Genomic DNA, 23,782 nt, shown 5'->3' with positions numbered 1-23,782 from the left:
AAACTACAATGAGGTATCACCTCACACCAGTTAGAATGGGCATCATCAAAAAATCTACAAACAATAAATGCTGGAGAGGGTGTGGAGAAAAGGGAACCCTCCTACACTGTTGGTGGGAATGTAAATTGATACAGCCACTATGGAGAACAGTATGCAGGTTCCTTAAAAAACTAAAAATAGAACTACCCTACAACCCAGCAATCCCACTACGGGGTATATACCCAGAGAAAACCATAATTCAAAAAGACACATGCACCCCAGTGTTCATTGCAGCACTGTTTACAATAGCCAGGTCATGGAAGCAACCTAAATGTCCATCCACAGACGAATGGATAAAGAAGATGTGGTGGTACATATATACAATGGAATATTACTCAGCCATAAAAAGGAAAGAAATTGGGTCACTTGTAGGGACGTGGATGGACCTGGAGACTGTCATACAGAGTGAAATCAGAGAGAACAAATGTTGTATATTAATGAATATTTGTGGAATCTAGAAAAATAGTACTGATGAACCGGTTTCCAAGGCAGAAACAGAGACACAGATATAGAGAACAAAAGTATGGACACCAAAGGGGGAAAGGGGGGTCTGGGATGAATTGGGAGATTGGGATTAACATATATACACTAATATGTATAAAATAGATGAGCATCTGCTGTATAGCACAGGGAACTCCATTGTACAGTAGAAACTAACACAACATTGTAAAACAACTATACCCCAATTAAAAAAAAGAAATCAGGAAAAGAAGACAAATTAAGTAGACAGGAAAAAGGTAAAGATGATAGTCACTTTCTTGTTGGACAGTGGAGAAATATCTTTATAGTTCTGAAAGAAAAAAAAGTCAACCTACAGTTCTTTACCCATCAAAAACATGTTTTAAAACTGGAGTTGAAGTAAAGACGTTTTTCAGACATATAAAAGTTGAAAGAATATATTGCCAGAAGACTTGCATTATCAGAAATATTAAATGACATTCTTCAAGAAGAAAGAAAATGATGCCAGATGGAAACAAAGAAATGAAGAGCACTGGAAACTGGGTAAATACAGACATTTTTTTCTTAATTTAAGTTGCTTGGAAAGATAATCAACTATTTAAAGTAAAACTAATAACAACATACTATGGGTTTATAGCATACACACAAGTAAAATGTATGACAGTATTAGCACAAAAACCAGGAGGAGAGAAATGGAAGTACCGTGGTGCAAGGTTCTTAATACTGCACGTGAACTAGTATAATATTACTTCAAGGCAAACTGTGATAAGTAAAAAAACACATACATACATATATATATATATATATATACACACACACACACACCAGTGCTTTTCAACCAGGTGTGATTACACCCTTCAGGGAACATTTGGCACTGTCTGGAGACATTTTTGACTGTCACAACTAAGGAAGCGCTACTGGCATCTAGTGGGTGGAGGCCACAGATGCTGCTTAATATCCTACAATGCACAGGACTTCTCCTTGCTACTACAGTTGTCTGGCCTATGATGTCAATAGTGACAATGTTGAGAAAGCCTACTAAAGTAATATAACAAAAGATTATCGCTAATAAACCTACAAAGGAGGTAAAATTAAATCATAAAAATCACTCAATCCAAAAGAAGGCATAAGAAAGAGAAAAAAGTGAACAGAAATTAGATGAGACAAATATAGAAAACGAAGACAATAGAAGCAAGATGGTAGATTTTAAACCTAACCTCATTAATAATCACATTAAATGTAAAGGATCCAAATATGTCAATTAAATGGCAGAGATTGTCAGATTGGATAATTCCTAGACCCAACTATATGCTAACTACAAAAATCACACTTTAAATTTAAAGACACAAATAAGTTAAAAGATACAACATGCTAACAAAACTCAAAAGAGAGTAAGTGTGGTTATACTAATATCAAAGTTAATTTCAGAGAGAAGAATATTAACAGAGATGAAGATAATTTCCTAATGATAAAAAGGTTAATTCATAAAAAATACATAGGGCTTCCCTGGTGGCACAGTGGTTGAGAGTCCGCCTGCCGATGCAGGGGACACCAGGGTTCGTGCCCCAGTCTGGGAAGATCTCACATGTCATGGAGCGGCTGGGCCCGTGAGCCATGGCCGCTGAGCCTGCGCGTCCGGAGCCTGTGCTCCGCAACGGGAGAGGCCACAACAGTGAGAGGCCCGCGTACCTCAAAAAAAAAACAAACAAAAAAAACCCATAAAAAATACATAACAGGGGCTTCCCTGGTGGCGCAGTGGTTGAGAGTCCGCCTGCCGATGCAGGGGACGCGGGTTCGTGCCCCGGTCCGGGAAGATCCCACATGCCGCGGAGCAGCTGGGCCCGTGAGCCATGGCCGCTGAGCCTGCGCGTGCGGAGCCTGTGCTCCGCAACTGGAGAGGCCACAACAGGGAGAGGCCCGCGTACCGCAAAAAAAAAAAAAAAAAAAAAAAAAAAAATACATAACAGTCCTAAACATGTAGACACACAATAACAGAGCTTCAGAAGCTATAAATAAAAAACTGATAGAATCATGAGAAAAATAGACAAATCTACAATTATAGAGATGTCAATACCCTTCCTTCAAAAATTGATAGAACAGTGCACACAAATGCCAGTAAAAGTAAAGACTTGAACTACATTATAAAACATCTTGATTTATATGAGTCTCCTTATTCCTAGTCATTGATTTTTTTCAAGGTTCAGGCCAGTCATCTTGTAGAATGTGCCACATTTTGGATTTGAATATTTTATTATTACACCCAGGTTTGGCAAGAATACTACATAGGTATTGTTGTACCTAGGTTTGTTGTATACATGAAGTTTTAAAAACTCATTCTTATAGAAAAATTATTAGTAAAAACAAAAATATAAAGCATGAGATTAAAAAAAGAAACATTCTAGCTTGGTTTAAAATAAAATTTCCACTCTTTTCTTTTTCCTTGTGCCTAAGAAATGAGCACAATGTTCACATTTGCACCTGTATATTTGCTGGCATTCTGTCACCTGTGTATGTGTTGTATTTTAACAACAACAACAACAAATGTCTTAAGGGCAAAGCTTTTCTCTTCCTTTATTTTTCACAAAATGTGTATTCCAGTCTGCTAAGTCTTCTTATTACCACAGAGTAAACTATATTTAAGGAATGAGCTGGGGAGGGAAAAATCTGTACTGGAAATATTTAAGGGATGAATTGGAAGGGAAAAAAATCAGTATTGAAGAGAAAAGGGCAATTACTATCTTAGGCAGCCTTCTGAGTAATTAGTGCTATACAATCTCAGACTGCATACCAGCTGTTAAGTTGAGTAAATGTCTTTATTTTTATTGGTTTTGCCCTTTATATCTCTAAATGAGAAACAATAAAGAGATTTTGATTAACTTAAAAAAAACTTAACCTAATTGATATTTCTAAGCATACTCTACCCAACAGCAAAATACATATCCTTTTCAGGTGTGCACAGAAAAGTTACCTATATAGACCACATTCTGGGTCATAAAACATTCTCAATGTATGGCATGGGGAACACAATCAATAATATTATAATAACTTTGTATAGTGACAGATGGTAACTTGACTTATCATGGTGATTGTTTTGTAAGGTATAGAATTATTGAATCACTGTGTTGTGCACCTGGAACTAACATAGTATTGTAGGTCAATTATACTTCAATTTTAAAAATTAGGACTTCCCTGGTGGCACAGTGGTTAAGAACCCACCTGCCAATGCAGGGGACATGGGTTCGAGCCCTGGTCCGGGAAGACCCCACATGCTGCAGAGCAACTAAGCCCAGGTGCCACAACTACTGAGCCTGTGCTCTAGAGCCCATGAGCTGCAACTACTGAGCCCACGTGCCACAACTACTGAAGCCCGCATGCCTAGAGCCCATGCTCTGCAACAACAGAGGCCACCACAATGAGAAGCCCACGCACCGCAACAAAGAGTAGCCCCCACTCACTGCAACTAGAGAAAGCCTGTGTGCAGCAAGGAAGACCCAGTGTGGCCAAAAATAAGTAAAGAAATTTATATAAAAATTAAATAAACAAAATATAATTAAACAAAACGTTTTAAATAATTTTAATAGGATTCAAGCCACAAAAAGTATTTTTTCTGACCACAATGGAATTAAATTAAACATCAATAACAGAAAGATATCATGAAAACCCCAAGTATTTAGAAACTAAATAACATACTTTTAAATACTTGTGGATCAATGAGGAAGTCAAAAGAAAAATTAGAAAGTATTTTGAACTTAATAAAGATGAAAGCATACCAAAATTTGTGGGATACAACTAAAACAGTACGTAGAGAAGGAAATGTATAGCGCTCAACATTTATATGAAAAGATAGGCCTCAAATAATGGATCTCAGCTTCCATCCACCTTTTAAAAAACTAGAAAAAGAAGACTGAAGGAAGTTCAAAGTAAGCAAAAGGAAGGAAATAACACAGATCAGAGTTGACATAAATGGAAAAAGAGAGAAAATGAGTGAAACCAAAGATGATTCTTTGAGATATTCAGTAAAACTGTTACACCTCTAGCCAGACTTATCAGAAGAGACACAAATTACCAATATAGAAATGAGAAAGAAGATGCAAATTACCAACATAGGAGTCAGAGATGACATTACTATAGATTTTACATATAATAAAGGATAAAATATTATGAACAACTTTATGCCAGTATATTCAACTACTTAGATAAAATGAGTAAGAACCTTAAAAGACACAAATTACCAAAGCCCACTCAAGAAGAAATAGATAACATGAATAGCCCTATATCTATTAAATAAATAAAAAGGTTCCCACAAAGAAGCCTCCAGGCCCAGAAAGCTTGAATGGTGAATTCTACCAAATACTTAAGGAAGAAAGAATATCAATTCTACCCAAACTCTCCCATTAAATTGAAAAGAAGGCTATACTATCTAACTCATTTTCTGAAGCCTGCATTTCTCTGACACCAAAGCCATAGAAAGACTTTCCAAAATTGAAAGCCACAAACTAATATCCCTTGCGTATACAGATGCAAAAATTCTTAATAAATTTTTAGCAAATCAAATCCAGCAATACATAAAATGGATAATTCATCATTATTCATGGGGTTTATTCCAGGAATGCAAGGTTGGTTTAGCAATCAAAAAATCAGTGTAATTCATCAATATTAACAGACTGAAAAAGAAAAAAAACTATATGATCATCTAAATAGATTTTTATAGAATAAGCATTTGATAAAATACAACATCTATGATTGATGAAATAGAAAACTCTCAGCAAACTAGGAATAGAAGGAAACTTCCTCAAACTGATGAGAGAATCTATGAAAAACCTTCAGGTAACATCATACTTAATGGTGAAAAATTGAATGATATCTCCAAAGATCAAGAACAAGCCTACCGTGACTGCTCTCACTGTCATTAAACTGTATTCAACAGCTTATTAGAGGTTTCAATGAATGTGGTAAGGTGACAAAAATAAACATAAGCATCCAGATTGGAAAGAAAGAAGTAAAACTGCCTCTATTTACAGATGATGACCTATGTAGGTAATCCAATGGACTCTTCAAAAAAACTACTAAAATTAACAAGTGAATCTATCAAAGTTGTAGGATACAAACTCAATATATAAAAATCAAATGTATTTTTATATAGCAGCAATGAACAGTAGGAAAATGAAATTAAAACAATAGAACAGTAGGCTAAACATATGAAATGTGTAGGGATAAGTCTGACAAAAGATATGCAAGACCCGTATACCGAAAACTACAAAAACTTGTTGAGAGAATTAAAGACCTAAATAAATGGAGAGATATACCATGTTCATGGACTGGAAGACTCAATATTTTTAAGATGTCAATTCTCCCCAAAATGATCAATAGAGTCAATATAATCCCAATAAAAAATCCCAGCAGGCTGTTTTGGAAAACAGCCCCTGGTAATTTCTTAAAAAGTTAAATATACACCTACCATATGATTCAGCCAGTCTGCTCCTAGGTATTTCTCCAAGGGAAGAGAGAGCATATATCCAATACAAAGACTTGTACACAAATGTTCAAAGCAGCTTTATTTGTAGTAGACAAAAACTGCAAGTAACTCAAATGTCTATCAACAGGTGAATGGATAAAAAAATTGTGGTAATAATTATATCATTTAATACTACTCTGTAATAAGAATAATGATACATGCTATAACTTGGATGAATCTCAAAATAATTCTGTTGTTTGAAAGGTAACAAAGAGTACATATTCTATATATATATATATATGTATATATATACATATATATTTCTAGAAAATGCAGAGTAATCTATATTGACAGCAGGTCAGGGTTTCCTGGGGTTAAGGAAGGGATATGAAGTGGCAAGGGGGAGGAATTACAAAGGGGCACAAAGAAAACTTGAGGGGTGAAGGATATGTTCATTATCTTGATTGTGGTGATGGTGTATATAGGTGTGTATTTGTCAAAACTTATCAAATTGTATACTTTAAACATGTAGTTTATTGTATGTCAATTATACCTCAATAGAACTGTTAAAAAAAGTAAGGGAACCAGGGATCCTTGAAGAAATGCTGAACCCAGGGCTGAATGCAGGAAAGGAGGAGATGAAACTGAAACATCTTCCTGTGCCAGAAAATCAGGTAGTACTCAAAAAATGATGGGAACATGTCAATAGAACATGGGAGGGGCTTCCACTGTGTGTGCCTACTATGTGTCTCAAAGTAGCTAATGACAATAATGGGTTAGAACATATGGGCAAAATAAGAATCCAGGTGTCCACACTAATATAAATAAATGAATGAAAAAATAAACAAATGGGAAGAAGGAAAAGCCCTTCCCTGGAGTAGAATGCTAACTAGTAAATGTAGACGGAATGATGGAATTAGACCATTGCCTTTGATAACCATCTTAATAATAAATAATTAGGAAAGGATCATTGATGAATGCTAAAACTCCCCACAAGATACTTACTAATTTCAAAGGGAAAAATTTATAGTGGAAAACCTCACAGACACTTCCTTAAGGGCATGGTCAAAGTTGCAATCACATATGAAGGGACAAATTGATATCATGTGCCTCCTAAAACAAATCACTGAGAAGAACACAACATCACTTTTGTGGTGTTATTGCCAAAGTATATAATCTCCATATAATTATGATAAAACATAAACAAATCCAAAACGAGGGACATTTTTCCAAAATAACTGGCCTGTAGTCTTCAAAAATACTAAGGTCACAAAAGACACAGGAACTGTTTCCAATCAAAGGAGACTAAAACGTCATGACAATTATGTGCAATGTGTGAACCTGGTCTGCATCCTGGACCAGGATAAAGGGTTTTTTGTTTTGTTTTTCGTACGGTTAAGGGATGTTATTAGGAAAACTGATGAAATTAGAATACCATCTATGGATCAGATACAGTATTATATGAATTTTAATTTCCTGATATTATTTTATTATTGTCATGTAAGAGAATGTCCTTGTTCTTTAGGAAATATCCACTGAAGGGACATCATTTGTGTAACTTATCCTCAAATGGTTCAGGAAAAATTATCCAGAAATATGATAAAATTCTGACATTTGGGGGATCTGGGTGAAGGGTACACAGGAATCCTTTGTACTATTCTTGCAACTTTTCTGTAAATCTGAAATTATTTCAAAACAATGTTGTGAAACATTAAGAGTATTATCTAAAAGAATCAAGACAGTAAGGACAATGTCTAAAATTGAAAAAACAGGTAATGGAAAACTCAATCAGAGTAACAAATGGAAGGAGAGGTAAAAAGAATTAAACAGAAAGTATGACACAAAGAAAGCAGAAAAAAAATAATGGCAGGAATACTGCCACATACACCAGCAATGATAATAAAATGAATGCATTACACTCACCTATTAATAGACAGATGTTCTGATTGTTTAAAACCAAGTAACTCAAGATCTTGCTATATTCTATTTAAAAGAGACATACCTGAAACAAAATAACTGAGGAAGGTTGAGAATAAAGGGATGGAGAAAGTTATAACAGGAAAATGATATTAACAAGAACTACAACATGCAACAAACAGGGAGTGGCAGAAGTTGCTAGCTGTCCTAATCCAAATGTCCTTGGTAACAATGCCAATTTTTAGCAGACAGAGCTATCTGATAGGCCTCCCTGGAAGCTTAGGTGTGGCCACTTGACTAAATTCTGCCAATGAGATAAAAATTGAATTGTTTTCTGGGGCTTTCTGGGAAGGTCACTTATTAGAAATTGGCAGAGCTGGGACCAGCCCATTTTTGTCCTCCTACCTTTCCTCTTCCTTCTGGCCCTCAATGGAGATGTGCTGGCTGGAGCTCCAGAAGTCTCGTGGACCATGAGGGGACCTTAGGATGGAAACCATACACCGAGATGGTGAAGCAGAAGATAGGAGCCTGGGTCCCTGATAGTATCGCAGAGCCCTTGAATACCTATCTCCAGACTTCTTCTACCCAAGAAAAAATCTTTCTTCTTTAAACTAATTTTATTTATTATTTTTTCCTAATATATGTAGTTGAACCTAATCCAAACAGGAATAGTAACATGCTTTACAAAGAAAGAATTCAAGGCATGTATAAATATATGCATAAATAAATGGGACAAAGAGGGCTACTTCATATTTTATGAAGGAAAAATATACCAGGACAATATAAAAGTTATGGACCTTTATACATTCTTTATGCACTAACAATACAGCTTCAAAATATATAAGGCTAACCCTGACTAAAATATAGGAAATAGACAAATTTAGTTATGACGGGAGGTTTATACATATCTCTCTCAATGAGGAAGGATATAAGGATCAGTATAACACAACTTAACAAGCTTATTCTAACAAGGCTATAAGGGACTTTTACTCAAGAGACAATATACGTATTTTTCAATTCATATGAAAAAGTTACAAAAATTGACCATGTTTGAAGTCAGGGGTCAGCAACCTTTTTAATGGAAAGGCCAAACAGTATATGTTTTAAGCTGTATGGGCCACAGAGTCTCTATTACAGCCACTCAGCTTTGCAGTTGTAGCTGGAAAGCAGTCATAGGTAGTATGTAAACAAATGGGTGTGGCTGTGTTCCAATAAAACTTGATTTCCAAAATAGGCACCAGGCCCATGTAGCCTACAAGCTGTAGTTTGTGGATCCCCGTTCTAGGTAACAGAGGAAGTATCAAAAAATTTCCATAAAGCTGATATCACACAGGCCACAATTACCATAATGTAGTGTTAAAAATGAACATAATAGCAAAAAATATCCCCCCCCAACCTGGCCCAGATCTACACACATGGACGTTTTAAATGCATTTCTAAATAACTCTTGAGTTGAAGAGAAAATAAAAACAGAAAACACAAATGAGTTAGAACTTAAAAAAAAAACACTGGAACTACTATACAACAAAACCTATGTAATGGAGCCAAAGTGAAGAAGAAAATATATGGCCTTAAATGTATTTGTTAGAAAGCAAGGAAGACAGAAAGTAAATTAGTTTTCATCTCAAGAATTTAGAATAAGGATAACAATAAGAAGAACAATGCAGCAATAATAAAACATACAGAAAATACAATGAAGAAATTAATAAAGGGAAAAGCAGACTATTTTTAAAAAAGAAAGCAAAGAAATTGAGTTGATCAAGAGAACCTAAAGTGGGTCCTTTGAAAAGACCAACAAAATAGATAAGCCTCTGGAAAGAGAATCAAGAAAAAAGAGAAAAAACAAGTAAACAGCATTAGCAATGGAAAAGGGGACATACTTAAAGAGAGATCACACAATCATCCACTCAAGAAATATTTACTGAATGGCTACTATGTGGCAGGCCATGACACAGTCCCCACAGTCATAGAGACAACAATATAGTGGAGAGACCATAAATAATGAATGAAAAATTAAATTACATTAGTGATAAATGCTACAAAGAAAATAAAACATTTAAAAAATAAAACTACATATTTCCTCAAGTCAAAAAAAAATGGAAAACTTAGATGAAACCGACAATTTTCTAGGAAATATAAATTACCATAATTGACTCAAGGAGAAGTAGAAAACCTGAAAAAAAACAGAAACCAAAGAAGAGATTTAAATAGTGAGGAAAGATCTGCACCCTCAGAAGGCATGAGGCCAAGATGGTTAAGGAAGAGAAATTCCAGTCTGATATAGCCTGTCCCAGAGCATACAACTAGTACAATAATAAAATAAAACATAGCTAAAATATAGCTAAGAGAGGAATTTTCTTAAACAGATAAAGAATATCTGTCAAAAATCTACAATAAACATCACTTATTGGTGAATTATTAAAAACTGTCTCTCTGAACTTGGGAATAAAAAAGGATGCCTAATATCATCCCTGAAAGTCCTAGCAAATTTAGTAAGGCAATAAAAGAAAAGGCATGCAGATTAAAAAGGAAGAAATAAAATTGTGATTATTCAAAAATGACCTGACTGTGTTTGTAGAAGATTATAAAAACCCACACACTATTAGAATTAATAAGTAAATTAGCAAGGTCACTGGGCATAAGACCAACATAAACAAATCCATTTAATTCACATATACTAGCAAAAAATAGGAAATGAACTTTAAAAAATTAGTCCATTTATAATAGCTTTACAGTATTTTTAAAATAAAGATGAAATAGCTAGGAAAAAATCCAACAAGAGGTACAAGGCCTCTATACTGAAAATTATATCACTGAGAGAAATTAAAGACCCACACAAAAGGAGGGATATAACATGCTCATAGAGTGGAAGACCTCACTTAAAAAAATGTCATTTTTCCCTGAATTGAGCTATAGACTTAAAGCAATCCAAATCAAAACCCCAGCAGGTCTTTTTCCTGTGGATACTGAGAAGACAAATTCTGCAATTTATGTAGAAATGCAAAGGGCTAAGAATAGCTAAGGCAACATTTGAGAATTACACAGCTGGAGGACTCATGTATTGGGTTGGCCAAAAAGTTCCTTCCATTTTTAAAGTTAAAAATAAAAGACACATTTTTCATTTTCACCAAGAACTTTATTGAACAACATAGTCACCGTTTTGTTCCACTACCTTCTGCCATTTTTCAGGCAACTTCATAACTCCATCTTCCCAAAACTTTTTATCTTTTTGAGCGAAGAACTGTTCCAGGTGCCTTTTACAGTCTTCCAGGGAACTGAAATTTTTTCCATTAAGAGAATTTTTGTAAAGACTGAAACAAATGGAAATCCAAAGGTGCAATGTCTGGTGAATACGGCAGATGAATCAGAACTTCCCAGCCAAGCTGTAATAGTTTTTGCCTGGTCATCAAAGAAACACGTGGTCTTGCATTACCCTGATGGAAGATTATGCATTTTCTGTTTAATAATTCTGGACACTTTTCCTCGAGTGCTGCTTTCAGTGGTCTAATTGGGAGCAGTACTTGTTGGAATTAATTGTTTGGTTTTCCAGAAGGAGCTCATAATAGAGGACTCCCTTCCAATCCCACCATATACACAACATCACCTTCTTTGGATGAAGACCGGCCTTTGGTGTGGTTGATGGTGGTTCATTTCACTTGCCCCACGATCTTTTCCATTCCACATTATTGTACAGTATCCACTTTTCATCACCCATCACAATTTGTTTTAAAAACGGAACGTTTTCATTACGTTTCAGTAGAGAATCGCATGTGGAAATATGGTCAAGGTTTTTTCTGCTTAACTTATGTGGAACCCAAACATCAAAGCGATTCACATGACCAAACTGGTGCAAATGATTTTCAACACTTGATTTGGACATTTTGAGTACGTTGGCTATCTACTGCATGGGTATAACGCTGATTGTTCTCAATTAATGTCTCGATTTGATGGCTATCAACTTCAACTGGTCTACCTGACCGTGGAGCATCATCCAGTGAGAAACCTCCAGCACGAAACTTCGCAAACCACTTTTGACACGTTTGATCAGTCACAGCACCTTCTCCATACACTGCACAAATCTTTTCTTGCATTTCCATTGCATTTTTACCTTTCTTGAAATAGTAAAGCATAATATGCTGAAAATATTGCTTCTTTCTTCCATCTTCAATATTAAAGTGGCTACACAAAAATTCACCAATTTTGATAAAATTTTTTTAATGCATGCTGATATGACAGCTGTCACAATGCAATCTAACAAAATTGTATCGAATGAAGTTAAAGACAACTAAACGCTACTAGAGCCATCTTATGGAAAAAAAACCGAATGAACATTTTGGCCAACCCAATATTACCACATGTCAAGACCTGTTGTAAAGCTACAATATCAAGACAGTGTAGTACTGGTACAAGGATAGACAACAAACCAAGGATAGACCAAGTAAAGAATCCAGAAACATCAACACATAAACAAATGCCTGATTGATGACAAAAAAATGGTCTTTTCTATTAACGATTCTGACTCAATGGACATCCATGTGAAAAAGAAAATGAATCTTGACCCCCTGCTTCAGACCATACACAAAAAGCAAATCCAGGTGTATTATAGATATAAATGTGAAAGGTAAAATAATGAAACTTTTAGGTAAAAAGTAGAACATCTGAATGAGCTTCGGGTAGGAAACATTTTCTTAAACAGAACACAAAGAGCTCCAAAATGGGAAAAAATTATACATATTAAAATTAAGAACTGGTATCAAATATTTGCAAACCATATATCTAATAGAGTTAATATCCAAAATACATAAGGAACTCCTAAACAGAAATAGAGTCACAGATGTAGGAAACAAACTTATGGTTACCAGGGGGGAAAGGGGGGAGGGATAAATTGGGAGATTGGGATTGACATATACACATGATGCTTACTTATATGATGAAACTAAAATAGTCAAACTCAAAGAAGCAGACCATATGATAGTGGTTGCCAGTGGATGTGGGTAGGGGAAAGAGGAGTAGTTATTCAATGGGCATACAGTATTGTGCATTTCAAAATTTGCTGAGGGTAGATCTCACATTGTCTTCTTACCACAAAAACAAAATTATATGAAACAAAACAAAGACAACACAAGGAAACTTTGGAGGTGTTGGCTATGTCTATTACCTTGATTGTGGTGATGTCAGCCCTATGCCTGATTTATATGTAGGTTCTAGATCCTATGTAACCCAATAAAGGCAGAAACAAAAAATTAAAAGCAGAGTGCAGATAAAGCAAGCATAAGGCTCAGGAATTCAAACAGTGCTTCTAGTGAGGACTTTGGTAATCTTGTCCATGACTTCTTAAGTTAAATAGATTCGGGATTTGACATTCTTAAAAGGGGACACAGAATGAGCACTGGCCTTGCTCTTGCCCAGCCACGTGGTCTTGGATGAGCCCCTTTATTTCTACAGACTCAAGTTTCTAAAGGACACTCAATGACCTTTTAAAGTACTTTAGGCTGTAATGACTGAGAATTCAATTATTCTCTTTTCTTGCATTCTGATAGCATTTTTCTTTTACAAGATCAGCACCATTTATTGAGAATGCAATGAGAAACACAGTCTAAAACTTGTAGAACACGGAGAATAAGTTTCCAGCTAAAAATAGATTTTTTCAGGTCTCTAATCTTCACCATGTTACAAAAATAAATTTGTTCTTCATACTTAAAATGTTTCCCTTACAGCATTCTGGAGTTCAGAGAAAAGCAGTGCTCTGTACTTCAATTAACAGTAATCACCAATCATCCATAAAGAATAATATCATCAACAAGAACAGATAGTTACCTAGAGGAATTAATAAGCAGTTGTAGACACTTTCAAAAACGAGAACACGAGATGCAGTATCCCACTTTTGCAGTTCCCGTATTTGCTTTTCATCTAGTGAAACAGCTACTGTTTTTTTCTCTTCCTGGAAGAATGGAGACTGAAAAAACAAAGAGGCTTTCACATCCTAATTCTGCTTCTGTTACCTTTTATTTATGTTTGAGCTCTCATCTTGCATGTAATTTTTTTTCAGATTTACTGAGGTATAATTGACAAATGAAAATTGTATATAATTAAGGTATACTACTTAATGTTTTGATATATATTGTGAAATAATCACCACAATCAAACTAATATATCCATCCCCTCACATAGTTACCATTTTTGGTGGGGAGGGGCACGGTGGTGAGAACACTTAAGATTTACCCTCTTAGCAAATTTCAAGTACACAATACAGTATTGTTAACTACAGTCACACTGCTGTATATTAGATGTCTAGAACTTACTCATCCTGAATAACTGAAACTTTTACCATCATCTCCCCATTTCTCCCTCCCCTCAGCCCCTGGCAACCACCATTCTACTTTCTGGTTCTATGTGTTTGACTATTTTAGATTCCTCATATACGTGGAATCATGCAGTATTTATCCTTCTGTGACTGGCTTATTTCACTCCAGGTTAACCCATGTTGTCACAAATGGTAGGATTTCCTTCTTTTGGGGGCTGAATATTCCACTGTGTGTTTGTTTGTGTGTGTTTGCACACATCCCTGATGACTGATGATGTTGAGTACCTTTTCATATACCTGTTGGCCATTTGTATGGCTGGGTTTTTTTTTTGAGAAACGTCTATTCAGGTCCTTTGCCCACTTCTTAATAGAGTTATTTGGGTTTTTTGTTACTGAGTTCCTAGTATATTTTAGATATTCACTCCTTATCAGATACACGGTTTGCAAATATTTTCTCCCATTCCATAGGCTGCCTGTTTACTCTGTTGATGTTTCCTTCTCTGTGCAGAAGCTTTTTATTTATTTTTGGCTGTGTTGGGTCTTCCTTGCTGTGCACGGGCTTTCTCTAGTTGCAGTGAGCAGGGGCTACTCTTCGTTGCGGTGCATGGGCTTCTCATTGCGGTGGCTTCTCTTGTTGCAGAGCACAGGCTCTAGGTGCGTGGGATTCAGTAGTTGTGGCACACGGGCTCCAGAGCACAGGCTCAGTAGTTGTGGTGCATGGGCCTAGTTGCTCCGCGGCATGTGGGATCTTCCCAGACCAGGGCTTGAACCCGTGTCCCCTGCATTGGCAGGCGGATTCTTAACCACTGTGCCATGAGGGAAGTCCCAGAGCTTTTTAGTTTGATGCAATCCTACTTGTCTATGTTTGCTTTTGTTGCCATATCAAATAAAAATTCATTGCCAAAACCAGTGCCAAAAAGCTTTTTCCCTATGTTGTCTTCTAGGAGTTTTATGGGTTTAGATCTTACATTTAAGTCTTTAATCCATTTTGAGTTGACGTTTTGTATATGGTGTGAGTAAAAGGTCCAATTTCATTTTTCTTGAAGTGGATACAAAGTCCCCCCAAAATCATTTCTTGGTTTTATTGTGTATTCTTGGCACTCTTGTCAAAGATCAGTTGACCATGGGTGTATGGGTTCATTTCTGGGTTCTCTATTCTGTTCCATTGATCTATGTGTCTGTTTCTTGTGCCAATACCATGATGTTTTGAATACTGTAGCTTTGTAATATCATTTGAAATCAGGAAATGTGATGCCTCCATCTTCATTCTTCTTCCTCAGGATTGCTTTGGCTATTCGGGATCTTTTGTGATCCCATATGAATTTTAGGAGTTTTTCTTATTTCTGTAAAAAAATAATGCCATTGACATTTTGATAGGGAATGCATTGACTCTTCAGATCACTTTAGGTAGAATGGGCATTTTAACAATATTATTTCTTTTAATCCATGAACACAAGATGTCTTTCCATTTATCTGTGTCCTCTTTAATTTCATTCATGAATGTTTTTATAATTTTCAGTGGGTATATATGTCTTTGACTTTACTCATAAGCATTTTATTATTTTTGTTGCTATTGTGAACAGGATTGCTTTCTTAATTTCCTTTTTGGATAGTTCATTGTGTATAGAAACAAGACTAATTTTTGTACGTTGATTTTGTATTCTTCAACTTTACCAAATTTATTAGTTCTAACAGCTTTTTTGTTGAGTCTTTAGGGTTATCTGCACATATTATCATGTCATCTGCAAGCAGAGATAAATTTTACTTCTGATTTGTATGCCTTTTATTTATTTTCCTTGACTAACTGCTCTGGCTAAGATTTCCAGTATTATGTTGAATAGAAGTGGAAAGAGTGGGTATCTTTGCCTTGTACTGGATCTTGGAGGGAAAGCTTTCATTTTTCCCCCCACTGATTATGTTAGCTGTAGACTTTTCATATATGGTCTTTATTGCATTGAGGTAAGTTCCTCCTATACCTGTTTTGTTGAGAGTTTTTACAGTGCTTTCTCTGCATCAATTGAGATGATCATGTGGTTTTTATCTTTCATTCTATTAATGTGGTGTATCATATTGATTGATTTGCATATGTTGAAACATCCTTATATCCCAGGGATAAATCCCAGTTGTTCATGGTGTATAATCCTTTCAATGTGCTGTTGAATTCAGTTTGCTAGTATTTTATTAAAGATTTTTGCATTTCTGTTCATTAGGGATATTGGCCTGTAGTACTCTTTTCTTGTGGTATCCTTGTCAGGCTTTCATATCAGAGTGATGCTGGCCTCATAAAATGAGTTTGGAAGTGCTCCCTCTTCTGTGTTTTGGAAGCGCCTAAGAAAGATTGGTATTAATTTTTCTCTGAGTGGTAGAATTCATCCATGCAGCCATCTATCTGGTCCTGGACTTTTCCTCCTCGTCCATCTTGCATATGTCGCCCTTCATATAATTTATAGTTTATGCCAGTAGTTACTTCCCTCCTGGATATATCACAAAGATGAATAGGTGTTGTTTTTAAAGTCATTTTTCATTATTATCTTTCTGCATGGTGGGAGGTTGGCCTTATCTGTAAATACACAATACCTATAAGCTTTGGAAATGTTGTTGCATTTAGGGAAGGGGGGATTTTGCGCAATTGGAATATTTTTTAATTATCTAATGCCTCGCAACATCCGTAAGATACTGGAAACATTCTACTTTTATCCCTTTTGAAAAAGACAGGAGTACAAACTTCAAAAAGAATGTTTATTAATACAAGGTGTAAAATTGATTATATATATGTTATTGCACTAATCCCCCAAAGTATAACCCGTCATTATAAGCAATTAAATGTTAAAGTAAAAAAAAAAAAAAAAAAAAAAAAATGTTAAAGTATCTCCCTCACAGTACTGTGTGATTTTCAGTTGTTCTCAACTGAAAAATAAATTAGCCAAATGCTCATTTACTCTTTCAATTACCTATTCATTCATTCAATTAATGTCTATTCTGTGCCTATGTTATATTTTCTGTTTCTGTCCAGGTTGCCCCTTTCATGAGTTCCTAGGTCCCTTAAATTTCCTATCACAATGTTTATTCTTTGTACTTTCTGGCTGAATCTTACATTAGAGTCTTTACTACTCAATACATTTGAAATTCTCTTATGAATAGGGACTGCGGCTTTTACTTCTTTGAGTTCTCTCTACCACTTCCTGTATGAAAGATGCTGCTCTCAATATCCTTTAAGTATCTTTCTTAGTAAACAGAAGCTAACTTTTAGCTGGTAGGTTGCCTGTAAGCTAAAATATTTCTTAGTAGCTCTTGCAGCTAGTTGTTACCATATAATTGCTAGCCAATAAGACATTTATGAAAAGGTTATATGTACAACCAGGGAGATTCCTTTAAAGGAAGGTTTTGGGTTTTTTTAACTTCCTTCCATTTGCTGTTTAGAATATCATTGTATGCCTGAAATTTTAACATCCATCTTGGACTATTTGGAGACCCTGTAAATGGAGCAATAAGATATAAGATACCTATTTCCCTAATAACAGCCATTTACTGTCTACCCATTTACTATTTTTCCATGATGGAGAATCAAACTTTAACTTTGCTGAAGGCATTATTTTTAGAGTTTTTGCTTGGCTCTCAACCAAGTGTAATTTTAACTAATACAACCTAATAAATTGTTATGCACATGTTATGGACCTAAATAAAAACATCCTGATTATTTGACTTTAATTTTGGGGCTATGAACATAGGGTTTAATCCACGGACTATATCCATGTATAATACGGATGCTATTCATATAATAATAACATGCTAGAACTAAAAAAAAATATGAAAAGGTTTTCAACTTTATTAGTGGTCAACAAAATGGAAATTAAAGTCACAATGCAATACCACTACACACTTACCAGAATGGCAAAAATGAACAAGGCAGACATTATTAAGTATTGGCAAGGATGTGGAGTGAGAGGCAGTAAAGACACTTTAGGAAAATTGTTGGCATTATCTATTAAAGCTGAACATATATACATACGTATTCCACCCCCAGGTATGTATCCAACAAATGTACATATGTTCACAACAACAAGAATATTCATAGCAGCACAATTTGTAAAAGCCTTTTAAAAACTGAAATTATCTCTTAATAGTAGAATGAATAAACAAACTGTGGTATATTCAGACAATGGAATACTATACAGCAATGAGAATTTCTAAACTATTGCTTCATGTAACCACACGGATGAACCTCACAAACATAATACTGATTGAAAGAAACTAGACCCAAAAGAGTACATACTATATGGCTCCATTTATATATGGTTCAAAAATAGGTGAAAGTAACTGATAGTGCTAGACATCAGGATAGTGGCAAATCAGGATTCCAACCAAAGCATCTGGCTACAGAGCCATGTTCTTAATTATTATGCTATATTGTCTTTCCAAAAAAAGAGAAAAACATCCAACTCATTTTATAACTTAATAAAATAATCCTGATACCAAAATTAGACAAGAGGAGCCCAAGACAAGAAGAACACTTTAGACTAATCTCACTTATGAACATAGATGTAACAATCTTAGGCCAAATTTTAGCAACTAGAATCTACTTTGTATTAAAAGAACAATAATACATCATGGCAAAGTAGGGTTTATCTGAGGAATGAAACATCAGTTCACTGTTTTAAAAGCTTTCAATGTTGGAAACTTTTAAAACAATGAAACAACCACATTATCATCTCAGAAAATGACAAACAGGCATTTGATAAAACATGAGACACTCATGATTAAAAACTCTCGGTAAACTAGAATTAGAAAGAAACTTCCTTAACTTAATAAAGGAATAGAGGGTATCTACCACAAAATCATAACAAACTCATACTTAATGATGGACAGAAGTATTCCCATTAGAGTCAGAAAGAATGGTATTTGCCACCCAACTCTGCTATTCAACTTTTATAAGTCCATACCAATGAAATAAGAATGCTCCTGAAAAAACGGATACACACACACACACACACACACACACACAAATATTGGAAAGAGTCAAACCTGTCATTTGCAGATGATATGATCATCTACCTAGAAAAAACCAACATAACCCACTGACTCTACTATTACTATTTAGAATGTTCAGCACTATGAACAGAAGAACAAAAACTATGAATCTAATGAGAAATACTATAGTAAATATCTGTTGGTTTTGCTGCCATGTATTCTGTCCTCCTTCTGGAAATAGTACCTCTGAAAGCAGGATTACCAAAACCCTTTCTCCCTCGAGGTGAGGCACTGACCTTGGATTCACTTTCTAGTTTGGTTGCCCTGGAAACCTGATGAAGGTGGATGGTCACCTGTGGGATGGGCGGGCCTGCTTCCGGCACAATGTCCCAGGAGGTACCCTGAGCCTGGTCTGGGAGGGCTGGGACTGCACATCAACACCTGCTGGGAGTCACAGCTCAGGGTCCCTGAGTGCAGTGGGCCTATCGTTCCTGGGCCCTGACCCTGGCTGGGACCGAGGCTACACACAGGGAACAAAGACAGAGTGGTCCCTAATTTGGGACATGGGGCTTCTAAGCCATAGTGGCTCCTGTTCTCCCCCATCCCCCCCCCCCATATGCTCTCATTTCTTCACACCTGAGCTGTTAATGGGGGCAGAGACAAGCCCTAGACAGCTGAGAATGCTTGCTGATGCCAGTCTTCTGGCAGGCTGGGTTTCTTGTTCTGCGGTCTGCAAAGTTGAATACTTATGGGTGCCAGGATGGCCTATTTGGGTTTTGTGAGTGTGAACCATCTAGCTGAACCTGCTGATTGAGCAGAGTGGATGTGGCAATATGCCAGTTTTTACTGTGAAGAAAATGTCAATATATTTCTGAAAAAGATAAAATGACATGAATGTAGGGAGGGACATACACCAAGTTCATGGATGGAAAGACCCAATGCTGTACAGGTGTATGTTCCTCCCTAAATTAGTCTATAAATTCAAAGCAATCCTAATATATAATTGCTGACTACGAGATACTTTTGAGGAAGTAGAATGGCCTGTGTGGGGAGTAAGTGCCCTACCAAGTCCAAATTCCGGAATAGGTTGCATTTACTGAGTCTTCCCCTTTGCCATACATTATCCTAAGTGCTTTATTTCCATTAATTCATCTTATCCTCACAATAACTCTAAGAGATGAGCAGTGAATTAATATCTCCATTTTACATATAAGGAAACTAACGTAAAGAGAGCTTGAGTTATTTGCCCAAAGTCACATACCTAGTTAAAGGTAGTCTCAGGACTCAAACCAGGCTACCTGGCTCAAAGCCCCATGCTCTCAGGCTCTGTATACACTGCCTTTCTGTTTCTATGCTAAAACCCCCTAGTAACTAAAGTACGGTATTAGCAAAGGAACAAACAGATCAAGGGAATGAAGGAGAAAACAGAAATGGGCTCATGTATATATAAAGAAACTTAATATATGATCAAAGTGGCCTTTCAAACCAATGGGTGTGCAGGCAACTGCTCAAAAAGTGGTGCAGGGACAACTAGTGATCCAGTTGGGATAAAATGAAGTTAAACTCCAACTGCAAGGAGTTAACACCATAAGTTCCAGATGACCTAAGTTTCTAAATGCAAAAACCAAAATTATAAAAGAAGAAAGTACATAAAACTATTATTTATGGTCTTGAGGAAATGAAAGGTCTTTGAAAGAAGAAAGGCAAAGGCATAAAATGAAAGATAACATTGATATATTGTTTTAAAGCTTTTGTCTGGCATGACACAATAAACTAAGTCAGCCTGGGACTAAATATTTGCAACATACCAGACAAAAGATGAAATTTCCAGAACATACAAAGAAATTATGCAAATCAGCAGGAAAAAAAGACAAATAACTCTATAGAAAATAAAGCAAAGAATATGAATGGGCAATTCAGGACTGACAGACATGAGGAGATGGGCACCCTCACTAAAACCACTTTACTGGCTGGCATACTGTTGTTCATCTGTCAGATTGATAAAAATTAATGTTTGACATTGAAAATGGCCCTCTACACCAACTCTGTGACTTTGAGCAAGCCTCTTAACCTCTGAGCTCCAGTTTCCACATTAGTAAAAGGGTTGTTAGGAAAATTAAATGAGAGGATGCACATCAAGTACCTGACAGTTTCCACTAGCATGACTTTTATCAGATGTCTTCCCAGGTTCTTCTCCTTCAACTGGTTGATGTAAAGAATTATATTACATTCTGAATTACATTTAACCTTCCTGAAGCTGAATGAACTTTATATTTCTGGATTAAACTGAATTTGTTCCTTGTATATTATCCCCTAATACAGTTATATTTGATTTGTTGATATTTCAAATTTTTGTATCTATAGCTGAGATTGGTCAATAGTTTTCTTATTCTTTGCTATCTCTATGCAGGTTTTGGTGTTAAAATTATTTTAGCTATTTAAAAAATTGAGGAGCTTTTAACCTTTTTGTATAGTCTGGAAAAATGTATAAATTGAATTAGAGCCACCCATCCTTCAAAGGTTAGAATTCAGCTGCAAAACCACGTAAACTCGCTATCTTTTAAAATCATAGATCCTTAATCACCATTTTCAGTCTCTGCTTTGATAACCGCACTGAATAAATTTTCTATTCTTAATTTTGACATATCTTCCTAAGAAATCAACCATTTCCTTTAGATTCTCAAATTATTTGTTACAGAGGTCATGTACTAATGACTTATAACTTAATTTTTTTTACTTTTGTCATACAAACTGACTTATGGAGTACAGTTCAATGAATTTTACATGTACAGATTCCTGTAACTACTTTAATGAGGATACATATTTTCCATCACCCACCCTAAAAAACTCCCTCATGCTGTCCCTTTATACTCACACCCTTCCCCTAATCCATAAGCCCTAGCAACCACTGACCTGATCTCTATTCCTATAATTTTGTCTTTCTGAGACTATCATATAAAAGCAGTCATACAGCATATAGCCTTTTGAGACTGACTTCTTTCACTCAGACTCTGAAATCAAAAGTTCATTCCTTTTTATTGCTGAGTAGTTCTCCAATGTATGGCTGTCTTAGAGTTTGATAATCAATTCACTTATTGAAGGAATCTGGGTTGTTTCCACTTTGTGGCAATTCTGTGTGTGTGTGTGTGTGTGTGTGTGTGTGTGTGTGTATAAACATATACAAACAGGGTTAGTGTGAAATTAGTGTTCAATTCTCTTTGGAGTAAGACTGCTAGATCACATATTAAGTGTATGTTTAACTTTATACAAAACTGTCAAATAGTTTTCTAAAGTGACTGTACCATTGTGCATTTCCACCAGCATCATGAGAGTTCCAGTCTTCATCCCTGCCAGCATTTGGTACTGTTAGTATGCTTTATTTTAGTGACTCTAATAGGTATGTAGGGGTATCTCACTGCAGTTTCAATTTTCAATATTAGCTAGTGATATTCAGCATCTTTTTATGTGCTTATTTTCCATTCTTTTTTTTAAATAAGTAAATAAATATTTATTTTTAAAAAATAGGTGCAAGGAAGTAGTCTGATAAAGAAGAGCTAGAGACCTTAAATCCTACAGACGTAAATTTTGCCAAGCAGATAATACTTACAGAAAATGCAGAAAATCAATGATAATAGTAATTGCTGCCTATTAGTTCCAGCCTTCTGTTTAATTCCACTCACCATTTCACCCTTACTCCATAAAGGTAAAAAATATGTAGTACCAATGACATAATACAGGTTCTCAACTAACTTGGAATTACAATCTTTGCCTTAATGCATATTTCATTTTAAAAATTTTAAGATATTTATTTTCTTTGTTACCTCATATACAATTATTTTTATTATATTAAGTAGATATAGATTCTCCTGAATTCACGAGCATTGAAAAATTAACAAATACTACAGTGAAGTGAAAATCCCCCATAATCTCATCTCACTTATTTTTCCAGATTTTTATATGCCAATATAAGCTCTCTTTTCTTTACACAAATATTTATTTATTTTAATGTTATTCTATAATCTGCTTTCTAAAAACTTAACAATAGATCAGGAGCACTTATCAATGTAAAAATACTGACTACTTAATATTCCATTATATGGATATTCCATAATTTAGGTAGCCACTACAAATTTAGCTTGTTTCCAATTTAAGCTATTGTATCAATTTAACTATTAGTACCCCAGTATACACAATTTTGTGAATTTGTCTAAGTAAATTCTTTTTTTAAAAAAATCTTTATTGGAGTATAATTGCTTTACAATGGTGTGTTAGTTTCTGCTTTATAACAAAGTGAATCAGTTATACATATACATATGTTCCCATATCTCTTCCCTCTTGCATCTTCCTCCCTCCCGCCCTCCCTATCCCACCCCGCTAGGTATTCACAAAGCACTGAGCTGATCTCCCTGTGCTATGAGGCTGCTTCCCACTAGCTATCTATTCTACGTTTGGTAGTGTATATATGTCCATGCCACTCTCTCACTATGTAACAGCCTACACTTCCCCCTCCCCACATCCTCAAGTCCATTCTCTAGAACATCTGCATCTCCATTCCCGTCTTACTCCTAGGTTCTTCATGACATTTTTTTTCTTAGATTCCACATATATGTGTTAGCATACAGTATTTGTCTTCCTCTTTC

The 23,782-nt window shown here is 35.6% G+C and overlaps 1 protein-coding gene across 2 annotated transcripts in view; it reads right to left on the bottom strand.

Annotated features, from left to right (window-relative positions):
- The window catches only part of BRCC3 (BRCA1/BRCA2-containing complex subunit 3), a 73,781-nt gene that overhangs the window by 15,850 nt on the left and 34,149 nt on the right, over positions 1-23,782 (bottom strand). The window contains exon 8 of one of the 2 annotated variants that reach the window (XM_065900786.1): positions 8,276-8,350. The exons of the other annotated variant lie outside the window; for it this stretch is intronic. Within the exon in view, the coding sequence (XP_065756858.1) occupies positions 8,276-8,350 (75 nt within the window). The remainder of the gene's footprint in view (positions 1-8,275; positions 8,351-23,782) is intronic. 2 annotated transcript variants of the gene reach the window in all.

Source organism: Phocoena phocoena, chromosome X (genome assembly GCF_963924675.1).
Source record: "Phocoena phocoena chromosome X, mPhoPho1.1, whole genome shotgun sequence".
In the NCBI taxonomy this organism is placed as follows: Eukaryota; Metazoa; Chordata; class Mammalia; order Artiodactyla; family Phocoenidae; genus Phocoena; species Phocoena phocoena.
This window is presented reverse-complemented; position numbering and strand designations above follow the sequence as displayed.